This window comes from Siniperca chuatsi, linkage group LG22, assembly GCF_020085105.1.
Source record: "Siniperca chuatsi isolate FFG_IHB_CAS linkage group LG22, ASM2008510v1, whole genome shotgun sequence".
Taxonomy (NCBI): Eukaryota; Metazoa; Chordata; class Actinopteri; order Centrarchiformes; family Sinipercidae; genus Siniperca; species Siniperca chuatsi.
In genome coordinates, this window is record NC_058063.1 from 8374758 (window position 1) to 8394435 (window position 19678).

Genomic DNA, 19678 nt, shown 5'->3' on the forward strand with positions numbered 1-19678 from the left:
ATCAATATTGCAGATTGTTGCTTACATACGGTAGTCGGTCCACCCTTGGTCCAGACTCAAATATCTCAGCAATCATTGGATGAATTGCCATGGGATTTAGAACAGAATCCTTGTGGTCCCCAGAGGATGAACCTTCACGACTTTGATGATCCCCTGACTTTTCCTCTAGCGCCATCATCAGGTCAAAAGTTTTACTTGTCCAATAGGCCTACTTTGGTTTTTGACCAAATACCTGCAAAGCTAATGGCGCTCCCATCAGCCTCAGCTATACTTTGTGTTTTGCACGAATTAGGAAATGTTAGCACGCTAGTATGCTAAACTACATGGGGAACATGGTAAAAATCATACCTGTGTACAATCAGCACGTTAGCATTGTCATTGTTAGCATGCTGATGTTAGCATTTCCCTCAAAGCACCATGGTGCCTACAGAGTTGCTAGCATGGCTGTACACCTTTTAGTCTTGTTAATAGATTGTACTGCCTATTATTTAAATTTAGACAAATGTTACCACAGTTGTTGTAGAGTAATGTTGCAAGACAATATTAGAGTACTGTTAATCAGAGTGTTTTTAAATGTCATTGTCCTTAACAGACTAGTAGCCTAATAACAGCCTCTGGTGATAGCAAATGAGAAGCAGACCAGCAGCGCTCCCAGCCACTTACCGGACTGCCGGTCCCCCCCGTGTTTTTCTCAGAAGGCAACCGGCTGAGCTCATCTGCGACACAACACGGAGGAGGAGGAGGAACATGGGAGGAGAGAAAGGGGCGCAGGCGCGTGGTATAACGCACGCCCTTGCAGCCTACTGGATATAAGATTATAGGCCTAAGCATGAAGTGTGTTTATGGTGAGAAGAGCAGCAAGGAGGGTTCACGGCTGGCACACATTCACTGCACAAAATACATCCACTGCCAGCCAAGGTGTGACTTTGAGGAGATGAAAGCGCGTGGATAATTGCGCTTTTGAGTGCGCGCGCGTATGTGCGTGCGCGTGTGTGAGTGAGAGGGAACAAGTGGCTTAGTGAAGAGATGAACAATGGATGGGACTTGATCCTCAAAGCCAACTACAACCCGGCGTACACGCACAAACAACACGCACGCGCGCGCTCACCTCAAATAGGAAGCGAGGAAAATGGGGTAAGGGAGGGGAGGAGGGGGGAGGGGAGGGGTGGTGGTGGTGGGGGGGGAGTCGGACAGAAACACTGATGCTGGAGCTGGAGAATAGGAGCGAATATTTTTATAGCAGGATGAAACCGCAACCATAGGTTTGGCAGAGGAGCGCGAGGCACTAATGACGCATCTGTTTAACATGAACCGGGTTTAAGAGGCAAAGCCATGCCATATAAATAAAGGCAAATAAATAAATAAATCCATCCTATAGCGTCATCCGCAGTGAGGAGCCTCATTCCTCTCTCTCCTTGCACCACCTTTAGGCTGAGGAACCAGTGGCATGACAGTCAGAGTGAGAGAAGTGAGCATCCGGTCACAGCTTTCAAAATAAAACCTCTATTAATGCACCGGCCTTTTAACAATGTTTCACTGAAACAAGACTGGCAGTGTGTGACCAAACCTTTACTCTTTTTTGAAGAGAATATGATTTGCGTGGCAAATCCAGGTGTGTGTTAGCAGGACGGTGGAGAAAATGCCCCTACAGTTGAAATCATTCTGGGCTATACACAAAGAAATGGATCCTATCATTCACTTTTCATTCAGTATTTACCATGATTTTGTACTTCTGGGGAGAATGCTGTGAGAAATGGTGGGTGAAAGAGTTGTGTGTCTATTTTTAATATAAAAAGTAACTGCTCTGAAATGATTTACTAAGAGGAGGCTGCAAAAATATGTCTGCAGATTTCAAAATAGAGAGAAATTAGAGCAAAAGAATGCAAATTCAGTATATGAAAAACATAATAAACGGCCTCCTTGATCTTTCTCCACTGTCCATGATGTCCGCTGGCTCTTGGCAGATGACCATGACCCCTTCTCTGTCAAATCTCAGGGGAGTGTTTGTTCAGGGTTCAGTCTAATGTTCAGTTGCTCAGTGAGATAATTCTTTCTCTGTCTTTACTTGTCCCTTCAACTATAGGCCTTCAGGTTCAGGTGTTCGCTGTTGAATGATTGAATGCACTTAGATGTAGAATCTGCCTTGAGGTTGTGTAGAAGGAATCACTGGCCAATGAAAATAAACGTGCTGTTTTCGGTTGACAGAAGTTGTTTTGCACGTGCCGTGCTGATAGTGAGATCGCCACACCACGACGCCAGAAATATTGTAATAAAAGAAAGGATCACAGCTGCACGTTCATAACTCCAGCGCAGTCTTTTCAGTTTGAATTCTAGAGATCAGGGTTTTCGATTCATCTTGCTCCCCCTCAGTGTCAGCTGAGTCTGCACCACATTTTAAAACAAACAAACCATGTATAGACTGGTGTTTTTATACGTTTTCTGGTTGCATTCACTCTTCATTTGTCAATTTTCTTTTGTTTGTTATATTGCCTTTATCGTTGAGTATCTGTTTCTGTTTTATAAATTGTAGTTTTCACTTGCTGTTTTATGCTGTGTACTATTCTGCATTTTTATTAACTGTAAAACACTTTGAAACTGTTGTTTTGAAAAGTGCTATATAATAAGGCTTACTATTACTACCTGCAAGCCAGCACCTCACTTCAAAAGATGTGTTTTTTTTTCTTAAGAAATCTTGTTATGTCAGTAAGCCTCACACTGCAGGCCCAAGTTTACCAACCTATCCGGGGATACTTTAAGCTTATAAGAGGCCAGAGGAATGAGAGAGAAAATCCAGATTTCCCTGGACAGCGTGCTTACTTACTGTTGTTTGCCTGCATTTTGCCAGTTTTAATTCACATCAATTGTTGGTGGAAAATAAGTTGACCCTCGAGTTGTATTTGCACAAATAGCATGAATATGTGTTAATGGATTCAGGCTTATAGCAAACGTTTGACATCTCTGTCTATTTCATTTATTTCCTTTTAATTAGGCCCATTCAGTGCTGGATTACCACCTGAGCAATGCGGGCAACTGCCCCAGTGACCAACGCACAGTTTTATGTTCACTCTCTCTTATTTTATTTTGAAAACCAGGATGCCTCATTTCCTGCATATTCCTGACTCACTGCGTGCTTCTTGATGCAGCTCGCTGAGACGCTGTAGGACGACCGGATAACGGGATCCGAGAAGGGGGACAGGAGCAAAACGCGTCAGTCTGACAGACATAGACGGGGTGCTATTGTATAACACGGGCCTTCAGTTTTTTTCACTCCAGGCTGCTGTTGCCAGGAGGAGCGGAACCTTTCTTTTATTTTTCTATTTTCTTCTTCTCTCACCTCGGAGGTAGAGACGGAGCGGAGCTCGGTGTTGCAGCATCGGCCGCTGGCGGAGGACCTGCACATGTCGGCGCGGTGAGGGACCGTTTGTTTCCCCGCCCTGATACGGTTGGAGGACGGCAGGAGGAAGAGGTTGTGTGGAAGGGGTATAAACCGCGACGAGAACAACATTATCCACCTCTGTAAGAGAAAATCAAAATAAGCAGGTGCGGCCGTTTTAACGGTCGAAAGAGGATCCGTTAAAAACGAGCGAGAAGGACAACAGTGATGCGGCAGCCGAGGTGGGCCCAGATTGATGATTTTATTATATCATCCACCGCCAGGACCGATCACTGATTGTATTGATAAGGAGCATCATCGAGGAGAATAAGCGAGGCCCTATAAACTGACCCAGGAGGAGGTTAATCGGTGCTTGACTGCAGTACTTTCTTAACATAAGGAGCTGTGTGATCAATTATAGAAATAAATATCCAAATTTAGGCCGATGACTTAGTGTGTGTGTGACGCCAATACAGCAGCAGAGAGGCGTGTGTGTGTGTGAGGAGACGCGCCTGTCTGAGCATCATCTGGTAGCTGCACGGGCTACTCCTCCACGGGGATGATACACAAGCGATTTTTCATCTGTGCGTGAAAAACAGAAGATTCAGGGATGCTGCTGATGCTGATGCTGCTGCCATTTCCAGTCCGGCTCTGATAGAGACAGCGAGGCGCACAGCACGGGACTGGACATCCAGAAAATATCTCTCCTCACCTCTCCTCCGCCTCTGCACCTTCTCCCCCCTTTATCTCTCACCCCTCTCCTCCTCCCTCCTCTTCCTCCTCCTCCTCCTCCTCCTCCTCCTCCACCACCACCTCCACGCCGGAGCGTCTATTCATTCTGATCAGTTGATAATTTGTGATTCAGAAAGCCACCCACTCCTCCATCCTCTCCTCCATTCACCCATACATCCTCTCAAGCACCTCTTTACGCACTCACACGCGCAAAGGCACGCACGCACCACCGCATCACCCGCGCCATCCACAGCCATCATGGAGACGACCAAGCTGCCTCCGTCCAGCCCGTCCTCGCCGACCACCAGCTTCTCGGTGCCGTCCGCGGAGAAGGTGGACGGCTTCCCGCGGAGGTCGATGCGCAGAGCCCGGCAGAGGAGGTCCCACAGCTCGTCCCAGTTCCGCTACCAGAGCTCCCAGGTGGAGCTCACCCCACTGCCCCCGCTCAAAGGTGAGACACTGCTTTACGGCAGCAGCCATGGGTCAATGTCAGAAACATATATTACAGGAGTTAATAGGCCTACCATAAAGTCACCATAAACTCACTCTTTTCACTTTATATAGCTATGATGAAACACCTCTAGGTGAAAGTGAATGCATAAGACACCCATTGATCAGTACTGTAGAGGAGGTCCACTGATGTAGTGTATTTTCTATCCATAGATGTCCACTGATACATATTGTCCTCTCTGTCCTTGTCCTCTCTAACTGACAGAGGTGATAGCAATGGCTTTGATTTAATGTCTGATAGTCTGTTTTTTTTTTAAAGGCCTGTTGTTGGAATACTTTGTTTCAGGGCTGCCACCAACTATTATTTCCTTTTTAATGAATCCTTTTGTCAGTTGAATAACAGAACGCATTGAAAGATGTCTAGCCCAGTGTCCAAGGTGACGTCTTTAGATATCGTGTTTTGTCCGGCCAACAGTCCCACACCCAAACAAAATTCAGTTTGCAATGATTTAAAACAGAGAGAAACAGCAAATCCTTACATCGGAGAAGCTGATTTCTCCAATTTTTATGCATTCTTGTGGGAAAAATGACTCAAACAGTAAATCAAAATAGTTTGATATAAATGTTCTGTCTCTTGACTAATAGATTAATTGAAAAATTTCAGGTCTCTTCTGTACCTTCTTATATTTCGAGGTAATATTGAGATCTGATTATTGCTGAAGCAGATGAGGATCAAAGGAAATATAACTAGAAAATTATACCGTAGAAGGGCAAATTTTCCTTCCAATTATCCTAATTTTTAGCAACAGTCATACGCTGTCTGTACTACCTCCAATACCTACCTACGTCGATTATGAAAGTTAGTGTGTCTTTTGAAGAAAATATGCTTTCAGCTGCGGCTAAAAATGCGTTTGTCCAAACATTCAAGTTTAAATTCATGTATGCAGAGTGAGTGAGCTTGATGTTGCTCACTTACACACTCATTAAAACACAGTACCATCAAACATCTGCTTGGTTGATGGGGAAATGGGAGAAGCAGCTCTTCATTATGAGGCCTTTCCCCTTGACAGACCACTTTTGAGAATAAGAACTGCCTCTTAACTGCTTCGTTAGATAAACCTCAAACAACAATACATAAAATACCAAACATACTTGTACAGATTGTGGCTTTGTAAAGGTCTTGACATTCAGACTGGTATGACATCCCTCTGCATTACTTGCAGGTCTGTTGCCGTAGCTCTGATCCCAGAGCTGCTGTTACTACACAGAGGCCACTTTGATCTATGTGAGCTTGTTCAATATCCTCTCAGAATGAAGGCACGAGGCTGCAAAGACACTGGCTTTCATTTTATACTGTATGTCTACATTTCCTATCGCCCAACCTGCTCACCCTGCAGACAGGTCTGGGTGGGGTTTGGTGTGATATAGTTAGAAAAAGAGGACAATCACGGAAAGTAGGATTTTTTCTTTAGCCAGGATGCGAATAGCCAAATTAATAAACAGGAACTGAAATCATTCATTGATAATCAATTAGTCAACTGGCAGAAAACTAATCGGCAGCAGTTTTAGTTTTTAATTTAGGACAATTTATTAAGCAAAAATGCCAAACATTTTCTGGTTCCAGCTTCTCGAAAGTGAGGACTTGCAGGTTTTCTCTGTTTAATATAGTTGTAAATAGAATATCTTTGGGTTTTGGATGGTTGGTCGACAAAACAAGAGATTTTAAGATGTCACTTTGGGCTCTGGGCACTTGTGTTGAGCAATTTTCGCCCTTTTCTGACCTATCATACACTGAATCCGAATGATTAATCGATTAATCAAAAAACAACAACTGCAAAAAAACAAAACAAAACAACAACCCCAAACCCTGACAGATGAATCCATAATCAGAATAATCGTGAATTTCACTCCGAGAGTGAACATCAGCATGCGTAGTGGGCAAAAAAGAACGGACCTATCATGAAAAGGTACTCATTGCTGATAGAATTACCTAAAGATGGAGAACGATGGTGTATTCAAGTTTATAGTATTTCATTTATGAATGAAGAAATGACACATCCTTCCTCTTACAAATGCAAAGTTTAATTCATAAGAAATAAAACGCACCCTCAGTTAAGTCAGTACACTCAGAGCTTTTGCTGCTAAAGCCTTAATTGGTCTGGTATGACCAGTAGCTTTTAGTGGCTGATGTTAGCAGACTCGACATTACTGAGTCAGTTCGCTAACATTATGGCTCTTCTATACATGTGCTACTGTTATGCCACGTTTTAGCACAGTCGCTTTAACCTCTAAAAGATATTTTCTGAGTACACATCAGAGATGTCCAAATCAATATTTCTGTACCTTTTCTTTTGGTTCACACAACAAACAAGACCTATCCTTTCACGTTCCTTCACCTTTTCTATATTTGCTATCTCAAGAGCTATTCTATCTCTATCTATTTATCTACACCTCTTCCTCACCTTGTGTATCTTCTTTCTAACCCATGTGTGCAGCACAAGGGCACATTGTAAGTCCTCTATAAGGTTACTCCCACTTTCATGTAGCTTGCAATCTCTTCCCATTAACCCTCTATGAAGAGCAGACCTTTCTGCTTTTAGAGATGATTCGAGGTGCGTGTTGGCTTGTGTGTGTGTGCTCTTTCGCACCTCATTTCCCTGGCTTCGACTTTCTCTCAGGCCCGTGAGCGAGGGGTGTGTGCAGCAGGACGGTGGAGGGTTTTCATTGCATCTTTACAGCCCCTTCAGTTCAGACCTCTCTGTAGATACGTGCTGTAGCCTTCACAGACAAAAGTCTCTGCACCGCTGCGGCACTGTTTCTGGATCCCCAGGAGGAACTGATAGTAAGATCCTGCAGCACCGGCGCAGGAGAAAAGCCTGGTGTGGGGAAGTCTGTAACGGCCAGTATGTAGGCCAAGTGTAGACAGACTTGTGGGTGTTTTGCCCTCCAGGGAATCACGTTCCCATTGTTAATTCGAACTTCTTCTCCTGTTAACAACGGCACATCTCTTTCACTTTAAGCTCTGAGCAAAGCTTCATTCTTGATTAGTTTCAGGCTGAATATGAAACATAATAGACCCAGGAAGACATGGCATATAACAATGATGAAGATGTGACATAAGAAAAAGCTGGTAAGCAGCATTAAAGGTAAAATCCACCCTGTAACCACTTAAATACTGTCAAGAAACAGCTTCTAGTGATGAACATTGCCTTCTTGTGGATCAGTTTTGTTGTTTGATGCTGTATTATAGACAACTTGCCCAAAAAATGTACATTTTCAGCACAGCTACAATGGATTGACAGCAGGGAATGCTTAAAATTACCAGTAGTGAACATCAAGTTTTAGATATTAGTCTTAGAGGGAGCAAGAGCCTCAATATTTTGGACAAATTTTAACAGTCAAAGCAGGAAGAAATCCATCATAGAAGAGGCAGACATACTGATTCCTAGCCTCAATCGATCATAATGCAACGCAGCCACAGCTTGCAGCTTTGCAGATCTCTCATCAGTTGCGTGTGAAACAAATCGTCCTTTGTTTTTCTCTACCTGCTCTCAATTTTTCTGGATCTGAAAAACTTACTATGGAAAATGTTGGTAGTTTTTTCAGTTGCTTGGTTCTGGTCTTGAAAACAGGTCACGTCATCTGTCAGTTCCTCTGCAGAGGTTTTGTGCATCAAACCATGTATTATGTATGTGCTATGGTAAGAGTTCAGCATAGTTAATCTAGCTGTTCCCGATCTACGAGATACTTACTTCCACATCAACAGTAGCCTCAATTGATCAGGATGCGATGCAGCCACAGCTTGCATCTTTGCAGATCTGTCATCAGTAAGGTGTGAAATATATCAGCCTTTAAAAATAACTTTTTTGTAATTGGAACAACAAGACAAGGCACACAAGACATTTTTGTAGTTTGAGTACATGAGGCAGGTTTATAGATGTTTGGAAGAACAAAAACAAGTCTATTCATTGGTCAATTCCTCTGCTAAATGCAGCCCAGTATCCCTAGAAATCTCTAGGAACAATTTTGCACCTCTCGAATTATGTCTGGTGACAAAGGTCAGTGCCAGGTGGACATTAAGGGTCTGGAAGTCAGGGTAGTGGATGGATGTGTAGTGTGAATTTTTAAAATGTTGACATTGGATGTTTTCATTAGCAACAGACCTTGTATCTCCTTAATGTAAATGTTTTTTTTGTTTAAAAATGGTCTCAACCTGTGAACCAGCGTGTCATCCTTCAAAGCTGCTTGTAAGCAGCCTTATTATTTGTGAAAATCACCCGAATTGGAAATACATGGGTATCATCCAAACATTGCCATTCACCTGGAGCAGTCTGGTTCAACCCTTATGTTAGCAACATCTACCTTGCTGGTATGTCACTGAACCAGACATTGACTTTCCTACCAGCTTCAGGGCTGATGTTCTGTACCTGACCCTGACCTCTGAACCCCCAACAGTTTCTTTAAAGGGGGTTAGTGTCACATCTTAATAACATGAGTGTTAATATTTCTCTGCACACTGTTAAGGTGTGTGAACTCTTGTGAATCTCTGGCATAAACTAATCAGTTTTCATTCATTCATTAATTTTTTTTGCCCCTGCCCCTTAGAGAGTCTGTGCAGGCCACTGGCCTCTGTGGCCATCTACAAATGCTTATTTTAGGTAAAAATGCAATGTTTGCACTCTCTCACTGAGGATGAGGCACGGGCAGCACATTTCATGAGCATGCCAAGAAACAACATTTGGTTCCGGGTGGATACAGTAGACTTTTAGAGAGTAGGACTTATACACGGTGCCAGAAACAGGTTATGATATCGAAAAGGAACAAAAGGTGTGAAATTTGTCAGAAATCGGGAGAAATACGGGAGAATTGTGACTGCGGGAGGAAACCGGGAGAGGGCAATGAAAAACGGGAGTCTCCCGGGAAAATCGGGAGGGTTGGCAAGTATGAGTAAGACACAGCAGACACAGCAACGTTGCAGTAAAGTATATGTGAATGATTTTATTTAGTAAACATGGATAAGTTGATCTTAAGGTGAGATAACTACACTACTCGTTGTGATGCTAAACAGTGAACTGATCTGGACCACTAAACCAACCAATAAAAGAGAGTCAGGGATGGTCAAGGCAGCCAATTAATCAAAAGATGAGGGGTGAAGGATACAGGTTTCGCCACAGGCCTGTAGCAAGCACATGCACAGACATTTCACCCCTTTCCGGACAATGTGTTCTTGGACCAGTGCTGCACTTCAAAGTGGTTGCAAAGTACTGCAGTGGACGGTTTATGTCTATACCAATGGACGTACTTGTTTCAAACACAGAATTTATGGTGAGTTTTTCCTTCAGGGTCTATTTCATGAAAACCCTTCTAAAGCCTCTTTGGATGCGGAAACAGTCGCCTTTCAGTAGGCATTTCTGTTGTTTATCAGACTACTATCTTGTAAAAAATGGAGATGGATTGCTGCCTTTAACACCATCAGCATTTGCTCCATTTCAAGTGGTTTCTCTTTTTTCACTGTCTAAATGTTCCTGTTAAAAAATGGAGCTTTAATGTAAGTACTTCTGAGTTTTTCCAGACAGGGCCCCCAAATGAGATGATGATTAAGTCACACCGAGGCGCCAGGGCTCGAAAAACTTAGTGTTTCTCTGGGACTCAGGCAAATTGAAATATTTAATATCTGCTATCACAGTTTCAGAGCCACCAGATGGGTATCAAAATGTTTTCAGACACGGTGAAAGCATTCTCCTCCTTTCCTGTCTCTCGATAAGATACTTAATACTAATACTAAATACAGCTAACGGGCTGTCATCATCTCCTTACTGTTTCCATTTGTACAGAATCAGACTGCAAGTAAGAAAACAATTGGTTTGAAATGCAGAAGACAAACATATCTATCTATCTATCTATCTATCTATCTATCTATCTATCTATCTATCTATCTATCTATCTATCTATCTATCTATCTATCTATCTATCTATCTATCTATCTATCTATCTATCTATCTATCTATCTATCTATCTATCTATCTATCTATCTATCTAGATGTTTAGCTAGCTAGTTATCTAAACATTTAGCTAGGAAACTAGCTAGATTATTATTATTATTATTATTATTATTTAGCTATTTTAATCTAAACAACCTAACCTGCTAACGTGGAAAATTGTCTATGTACAATAACTAAATATAACAGTACAAGGCTGCTAATTGCTTTCAGACAACTGAGGTACTGTTGAGAACAAGTAACAGGTGATATTTTGTAAAACATGCATTAAATTGTGCCTTGGTAGTGTTGAAAAAATTCTGCCATGTTGTCAGCCTTGCTTTCATAATGGCATGAATTTGCCAAACTGCTGTAAAACCTATTGTGCCTCATAGCTTATCATATAAGATGTTATTTGTTGCAGATTTATCAGACTTGATTATTGAGTTGGTCCTTGGCTTTCTCCTGGTCGTCCTCCTCCATGTCTTCAGTTACACTGCAGCTCTCTGTCTTACCAGGGAACAGGCTGTTAGCTCAGCGCTCCTCCCCAGCTGCGATGCTCTCCCCTGGGGCTACAGACACCAGCCTTCCCAGTCACGGGTGTTGTGCTATCGCTGGCAGGCTAACCAGACTAAGGTCACATTCCTGCCCAACATCTAGTCAGCAGATAAAGAAAATTATGATTAAGATTTATGTCTTGTTCACACACCAAAGACAATTTGCACAAGTGCGGTTCAGGATGATTTTTCATTTAAACACAAGAAGACTATTGAACCAACTGTCTCTGTCTATCAATAGTAGAGGATCCTGCAACCAAGCAAGACAGCACTAGATTCCTTGCTTTTGACCTTGAGATATGCTCAGTTTCAAATGCCTCAGTAGTTAATTTGTAGACTTTTCTACCTCTTCCTCTGCTACTCTCTCTCTACACTGGGTGTTAGAATGCATCTCAATCTTATCTAATGGAAAACACACGTTAGCATGCACTGCAATCAGAATGTGATCAGCTTTGCCCGACCACCAGGCTTGCATTTTGATTTGACTTACAGTAAGCATGAGTCATCCAGGTGAAAATACATTCTATTCTCAGTGTGACTGTATCTGTGAAAAAGTGTCCACTTGAGGGATAACATACGTCATCAGCCAGGAGAGAAATATCATCAGCACAGGTAGAAATATTGTCATTGCATGTAAATGTCATGACAACAGGTAGAAACATAATTTTTTAAAGATTATTATTATTAGCTTTTTGGCATTTCTGCTTTACTCGATAGTGACAGTAGAGAGAGACAGGAAAGGCAGGGGAGAGAGAGCGGCAAGAACCTAGCCCCGATACGTGGCACCAGGTGAGCTACTGGGGCGCCCCGGTAGTAACATCATCACCATAGAAACATTATTACCGTTATTACCATAGAAACATCATAGTAGAAGCATTATTACTGTGTGTAGATATATCAACAACAGTGATCCATCAGAGTATTTAGAAATATAATTACATCACTGCAAATAGATACATCGCCACTTTAAGTAAAAACACCTTCACTGTAGGAAGAAATATTATCATTGTGCATGGAAATGTAATTACTAATAGAAATGTGATCCGGATAACAAATTACCACGATAATGGATGTAGGTTAGGAATAGGTTTGACATTTGTGGGTTTTACTATGCAGTAGGTCAGTGATTCTATTCTGAGCCGAGTGAGGAGCAAAACTTACGGAGGCACTGCAGTCATCGAGTATTTGTTAAGGCCTGAGTGTGTGTTTGTGATTGTGAAAAGCATGTATGTATGCAGGGTGATCATGGGACACTTTCTGGTCTATCTTGAGATCTTGGGGAACAGTGTTGCAGCCGGCAGCTACCTCAGCACGAGCTTCAGAGAGAAAACAGACAAAACAGACTTTCTGCCCAGCTCGGCCCGGTGGCAGTTTTACTAAGCTCACATTACATTTTCGACTACATTAAATGGTAAAGACCTAAGCTGACATGACAGGAAACCCAACACGTAAGAAAACTCATGGTATACCTGTTTTATAAAAAAAAAAAGACATCTCCACAATGTGCCTCATTTCCTAAGTTTAAAATGAGGGCAGTAGCAAACATGTATCTGTTATTGGAAGTCACAAGATGATCACACTAAAACTATTCCTGTAAACTCTGTGTGACAAGAGGTTCTAGTTTTGTCGTCCTAGTTAAAAGAAAAACTAAATTTTGTCAGGCACCCCATCTGATCCGGAAAACAGCAGGAGATGAAGTAAAAAGAATTTAAATAGTCCAATTTTTTACCATAGTTGTTTCTTACAGTCAACTGTGGTGTTGGATTTCTTCTCATCAAAAATTAATACCTAGTTGTTTATTATTATCTCCCACACCAATGTGAAAGCAGCAGAGCTGCTGAACGGCAGCAGGCCTAATTGCTGTTTTGAAAATGAATCAACACGCTCAGCTCCAGTACGCGTATCTGGGTGCTGAATCCTCAAAACAGCTCAACAAAAAATCATTAATAGGAGAGCATTCACATCAAGTAATTAATAGATAGATGGTTCATGCAAACATCCTTCAGCGTGCAAACTAGCACCAGCATGTCTAATTGATATTTTAACCATACAAAAGAAATATCCACATAACAAAATAGCCATGCATGACGGTTTCTGTCCTTGACGTTTCCATCAGTGGCTGCCAGCAGTAGTGGCTTTTCAAAGGGCCGCTGAGTGGCTTCAAATAACTATGTCAGGCCCTAAAGATGTTGTGTGAGCTTAGAGAGTGTTAAATCTCCCATACCTGCATGAAACCCATCCTGTTGGTTGGCGTTAGCATTTAAGCATCTCTAAAAGCCTTGAAACACCCGGCAGATATACGACGAGCACTACAGACAATGTAACTGAATCAGGCTTTGTTGCACAGATTAACAGCTGGTGAATTGAACCAGAGTGAGATAACAGGAAGACTTAAATGTTGTTAGACATTTTAGGTAAAGTAGTCATGTGAAGTATCAGTTTTTGTGCTCATACTCCCTGTTAAGATCACAAAGGATGACCCCTGTTGCAGACCAGCAAGTAAGGTTTCTTGCAGTATTGCATCTAAACATTTGTCTGATTATGCTGTCAGCCCACTGGATGCTGTTTAACAGCTTTTGCAAACCTTATGTTTCTATGGAATGACAGGAAATGCATTTAAAATGCTCCCACTGCTGTCTGCGAAAGAACAAAAATACACTGCTGCTTGTGTTTCATAATGTACTCAAAAATGGGCCATTTTCACTGCTAACAATGAAGGTATTAGAAGGAAAACATGCCATCAGACATGCGCATTATGAAATCTTAAAGACCACCTCACAAAATATAATAGAGTGAGGGTATCTTTACAAGGACATTCTGTACCAGCCTTACAAAGGGGCGAAAACACTGTAAAGTAAGCTTTTAAACGTAAAAACTGTTTGAAGTGAAAAAAAAAAACAGGACAGGGTTGATTTGTTAAGATGCACGTTGCACGGATGTCTGGCAACTTTTTCCTAAACCACAATTTAATTGAACACTTTTTTGAATTTTAAAATGAATTAAATTCTCACTTTCACTGTACCACTGTTTGGTAAAAATTGCCACAAGTTGCTGCTCTGACCAATAGCCCAGCGTATTTTGGGTGTATTTCCCTGCTTAGATGTAATTTCTGTTTCCTTACGCCACGATGTGATACTGTACTTGTCAAAAATGACATATTGCCTATGCAACATGTAACATAACCTCACATAATTTAGCTAAACATGTTAACCTGCATGAGAGGATATGTCTGTGCGTGTTTTCCTTTTTGTTTGTCCAGCATGTGTGTTTGTCCACATTATAATAATGAATGTATGGCAGGCTCTGTTTAAATGTGCTGTTTACTGTAAAACAGTCACCTTCTCACACAGATTGTATGTGGGAGATTGAATGACTCTGTGTGTGTGTGTGTGTGTGTGTGTGTGTGTGTGTGTGTGGGAGAGGCTAGCTGGATGGGCTTGGTATTGGGTTACAGAAGGCATGGAGTAGTTTTTGCTCTATGACTGTCTCAGATCAATTAAGAGGGAGAGTGGGGGAGAAAGTGAGGGGGGTGATGAAAGAAACGGAGTGGATCAGGAAAGAGGAAATGACTGAACATTAAGTTGACAGGTGGAGGAGGAACAGTGGGAGGAGGAGAGATGGTGAGATAAAAAATAAAATAAAAGGCAAAGGATATTGCAGGGGAGGGGATGTAATGAAACGGCTAGCGATGCAATAACCATAACCACTGCTGTGTCACCGAGGAAAGAGTTGATTCTTAAAGGAATATGCTGATGCTCGGGCAAATAAGCTCTGATTGAATCACCACAAGTTTCACCTTCGTGGGTGTTTACTATTAAATATGCTCTTGTGGTACTGAGGCAGTGCAAAGCTAAGCAAACAAGGAAAATCAAATACTGGACATGCAAAGGTGACATGTTGAGAATCAGCCTTGAAGGAAATTGTTAAGGAAGATTTGTTTTAGATGGGATGAGATACTGAAAGCAGAAAAATATATGCGCAAATGTTTGCAGTGAAACAAAACCAGCTTTTAAAAAACACACTCAGACTTAATCAAGGACAAGAAAATGGGACATTTCTTTTTTCATTCATCACATTTCCTTGTGTGTGACAAGCAGCAGCAGCAGTGTGGAAAGCACTGTGCCTGATGTATACGCTGCACAGCAAACCAACAGATTATTATTCAACAAGTGAGGGTTACAAAGCTGCTAATCAAATGTTGAGGATGTCTCCAGCTGGGATAAGCGTCTCCCACATTTGTTTACTAACCGTCTCCAATTTGTGTTTATGTTTCGCACAGCAAATATTGCTTTCGGAGGAGAATCTTAATATCTAAAATTCCTGAAAGTCATTCTGCGGTCAAGGAGAATTTGGACTTTCAGATAAAAGAGGAGACATGTGCTACAGCCCAAAGAACTGTGAAAAAGTCTGGTTTAATCGATACTCACCGAAATCCATTTATTGATAGTGATTCAGCTGATTATAGGGAGAGTAAGCGACAAAAACATTACAGACAACAGAGCATACAGATATGAACTGCAGCCTGTAACACCCAGCTTGTCTGTTCATTATGCTGTCTGGTGGAAATGTGTATTATTAGTATCATTGGATTATTTAAAGATGGGCTTAGCGCGCCACTTAATCTTTTGCCATGACTTAGCCTTCTCTCACTGCCTTTGTTAAAGAGAGAATAGGACTTTCCTGTCTATGCATCCTTTAAGACTTTCTGCCATGTTTTGAAATCCACTGCCGTAAGAATACAATGCTGTTTTTAAGCAAAGGTCTTCAGATACAGTAGCTGTCGCTTTCATTGTTAATCAGTAATGAGCTTCACTTCAATAATTGATATTTTTCAGATGGTTGCCATCTAAATTTGGAACAACTCTCAGTTTGTAAAGTTCCTTAATAGGAAGGATCAAAAATTCGGGAGACTGTCTTGCTTTATGCTCACAATGTTATAGTAGTGTTTTAGCCTAAAAAATAGAAAGAAAAAGATAATTGTCAGTTTAAAAACTAAAAGTCTGCCAGCAAGCACAAACTTCCATCAACACTGAATCCAAGGACATCATTCTTGTAATTTTAAGTGAAATTGATTTTGACCCTGCAAGCGTTCCATAGTATTTGGAATTCAGTCTTTATCTTCAACAAAAAAATAGTTAATGCAGCTCAAGGTCAACTTTTTTGAGCTGTTCAACCACATCTCACAGTTTTCATTAGCGAATTGAAGTTAGTTCAGTTCTCCCCATATACGACCACTTGTTATCATGTGACACATGTTCCACACTTAGGTCACGTGAGGACAGCTGATCCAACTTCAATTCGCTGACAAAGACTGTGAGATTATGTTGAAAGGTAGTATGTAAAAAGCTAATAAGTTGACCTTGAGTTACATTAATACATTTATTTTTTCGGCCATTTTGGGGCAGTGGAGCAATCTATAAACACAACATTGACATATTATCACCCTATATGGTTGTTATAGCTAACATGTTAGCAAAGAGTTACCTTTTTACATATCCAGCAGACATAGAGCAACATTAGCATTCATTTAGAGTCGTTTCTGTCCACCTGATGAATGTAAATCCAACATCCACATCCAACGAGGTTGATGAGAGTGCTGAGACTGAACCAAAACAGTAAAGTTGTGAGACGTAAAACCAAAACAATGAACTAAAAGATGCGAAAACTCTCCGTAGAGCTATGGGCAACTGCAGTCAGGTGATAATTCTCTGTTGGGTCATCACTACGAGCGATACCTTGAGAAAGAAAAGTTATTGTCGGCCACAGAGCACACACTTCCATCAACACTGACACAAAAACACCATCGCTGTCATAGGTGAGATTGATTTTTTTGACCCTGAAAACCAAAATCCAGAATTTGCAAACCGGTCTCTGTTTTTGTTATTTGACTAATTGGTGTAGAAATTCCAGATCCAGATGAAAATCTAAATATAATAAATTGTTCCTTGGCCCGAGACCAATCTGTCCACCAAATGCCATGAAAATCTGTTTATAATTTGGTAAGATCTCCTGCTGACAGACAGACAGGCTGACTGAGAGGAATAAAACACAACATCCTCAACGGAGAGCACAAACACGTCTGAAAATGTGCTCGTTCTTTTTCCTATTTCTGTCAGTAGGATCGACTTGATTACCAGTAACAGACTGTACATACAACTCTATTTACATGTTATATGCTAATACCCAGCCTGTCTCATTACCTATTCTCGGTACCATCACCATGTGATGACTTCCATGTATTTCCTGCTCTAATTTAAAGCAGCGGGATGATTTGTCCTGTTCTTTCTTGGCAGGTAAATAGCTGTTTACTCTTCAGTCTTCATGAAAATCTGAAGATAGGGACGGAAGGGGGATGTAGTCAATCACACATGATAGCATCCCTCTTCATTTTTCCTTTCTAATCAGGCTGTTCATAAGCAGGATAATGGATAATGTGTTGTACATGTTTCCTAGACAGTTTGTGATGTTGTGGATGTTATTCGGAGGATTAGATTATTTAGAGATGGACTTAAAGCGCGTCACTTAAACCCCTTAAGGTGATATTTATACTGCCCTGACTTCTACACTGCATGGTGTCTCACTTCTGATAGCTGCTGAAGCTCCCTTCTACTATTTATAACTGTCTCTTTCTCTTGCTTTCCTTCTTTATCTGCCTCTATCCTCTTCTGTCTCTTTCTCTCCTTTCCCCTCCCTCCTCATCCTCTCTTCCTCTCTGCGTCACTGTATCTGTGCATTGAGCATGAGTGTATGTTTGTGTGCTTAATGCCAGAGGTGCAGAGGCGGCTTGGATGGTTGCTAAAACAGAAGCTGTCCTCCTCTCTTTCTGTCTCTCTCTGTCACACACACTCAGCCCCAAACAGAATAACTGTTATTTAAAGACTAGAGCTGTACTTGCTCATTTGAGAGGGGGGAAAAAAGCCTCGGAGAGATTTATGGGTGGAAGAGACGGAGGGAAAGATGGAGGGTGTGGAGAGAGGGAGCAAGGGAGGAAAAGAAGGGAGGTACCTGGTGATGGAAAGATGAGAGAGAAGCAGGAGGAGGATGAAGGGGATGATGTCATCTTTTAACCCTATACCGCTCCCCTCTCCTCCCTCCTGTTTCCTTCCCACATTCTTCCTCCTCTCCTCTCTGTGTCTCATTCTCCAGGACTATATTTAGATTTGTGCAGTTGTGTATGCGTGTGTTTGTGTTTTGATGCTGTCGCAGGGTGTTTGGCACTGCTCAGTCTTATATGTTACTGCTCCTTTTACCAAATCCATCCACCCCTCTCCCTCCTCTTGCTCCCACCATCTTTTCTACGTCACTTGCTGTTGTTTCCCTCCCTGTGTTTCAGTTCGTCTTTTCTTTCATCAGCCTCTTCCTCCTCTGTGCATTCAAAGGATACGTCTAGAGAAATTCCCCATTTTTCTTATTGTTAGCAGATCCCATGAAAAGACCAAAACCAACAATGAATTGAACCTACTGACAAGTATTGTCTGTATAGCCAAAGCCTGATCATTGTTTTCACTCTATTCCATTGTTGTCCAAAAATGATTAAAAACACATCAATGAGCTACACTGTTGCACTGGCTGACATGTTCCTTCATTACAATGAACATGGGCACTGTAGTTTATTTTGACTCAATCCTACATACACCGTCCTGCTGCAAATACTTGCTTGTGCCCCAAATGTGTATTAATTAATGCACTATATACTCCTGTTTAAGTAATGTTTCCTAAACTTGAAAAAAACAACAACTTTATATTTGTGACCAGTTTTTAAAGACTTACGTCTTCAGTAGGAACAAATGGGCTTGGGGCTGAGTGGGTCCGTGTACGAAGTATAATTCATCTAGTATAGTTCATCTTGTATACTGGATGATGTGCCTTTTGCGTTCTTTTCTTTTTTTTCCTTTTTCCATTTTTGCATTCACACAACTGTAAAAGCATGCAGACAAAAACTGGTTCGTAGCACAGTGGTTGGTCGTGCTGAAAAAATAAATGGGCTTTGTCGCGGCTCTTACTCTTTCTTGTAAGTGGTACACTGAAACATTTTAAACAATTTGGGGATGAATCTGAGAAAAAGGAAGCTGAAGAGGCAGAATCAGCCCACGGGATTTTCAATGTAAATGCACGCTGTGTCACAGAGCTTTTTAGTCTAGTAGCTGCTAAATAGATTTCTTCCTCCTTTGGGTTTCTACTGAGGCATTTTAATCACCTTTAATTATTTATTATAAAGTGATTCATATTGAATCAATATATTTGAGAATTTGAAAGAAAAGTAGGCTGCTGATGTTAGTCAGTGCTAGTGGAGAGAATTTATCATTAGACTCGACGAAACGTCTGACAGTTTAATGTTTCCTTATTTAATGGCCAATAATAAGCACTCCTTAGTTTCTGTGAAAAAGTGATCTGGTAGCTTTCTAGACTGCATACAGTATGGGACTTGTCTCCACTTGTGTCCCCTTGGACTTTGAACAATGTGAAGAAGTGCTATTGGACTTTTTCATAGTCCTTAGTCAGTTTTTTTTTTTGGTCTTGTTACAGTAGATCTAAATTGGACTGTTGTTTTCTGTTATTGTTACAACTTTCTCTTCATTTTTGGTTAT

The 19678-nt window shown here is 41.4% G+C and overlaps 1 protein-coding gene across 1 annotated transcript in view; it reads left to right on the forward strand.

Moving 5' to 3' along the window:
- The first annotated feature begins 3128 nt into the window (after window positions 1-3128).
- Window positions 3129-19678, forward strand: part of ppp2r5b (protein phosphatase 2, regulatory subunit B', beta) — a 45280-nt gene continuing 28730 nt past the window's right edge. Inside the window, exon 1 of the mRNA XM_044182854.1 lies at window positions 3129-4556. Within this exon, the coding sequence (XP_044038789.1) occupies window positions 4364-4556 (193 nt within the window). The 5' untranslated portion in view covers window positions 3129-4363. The remainder of the gene's footprint in view (window positions 4557-19678) is intronic.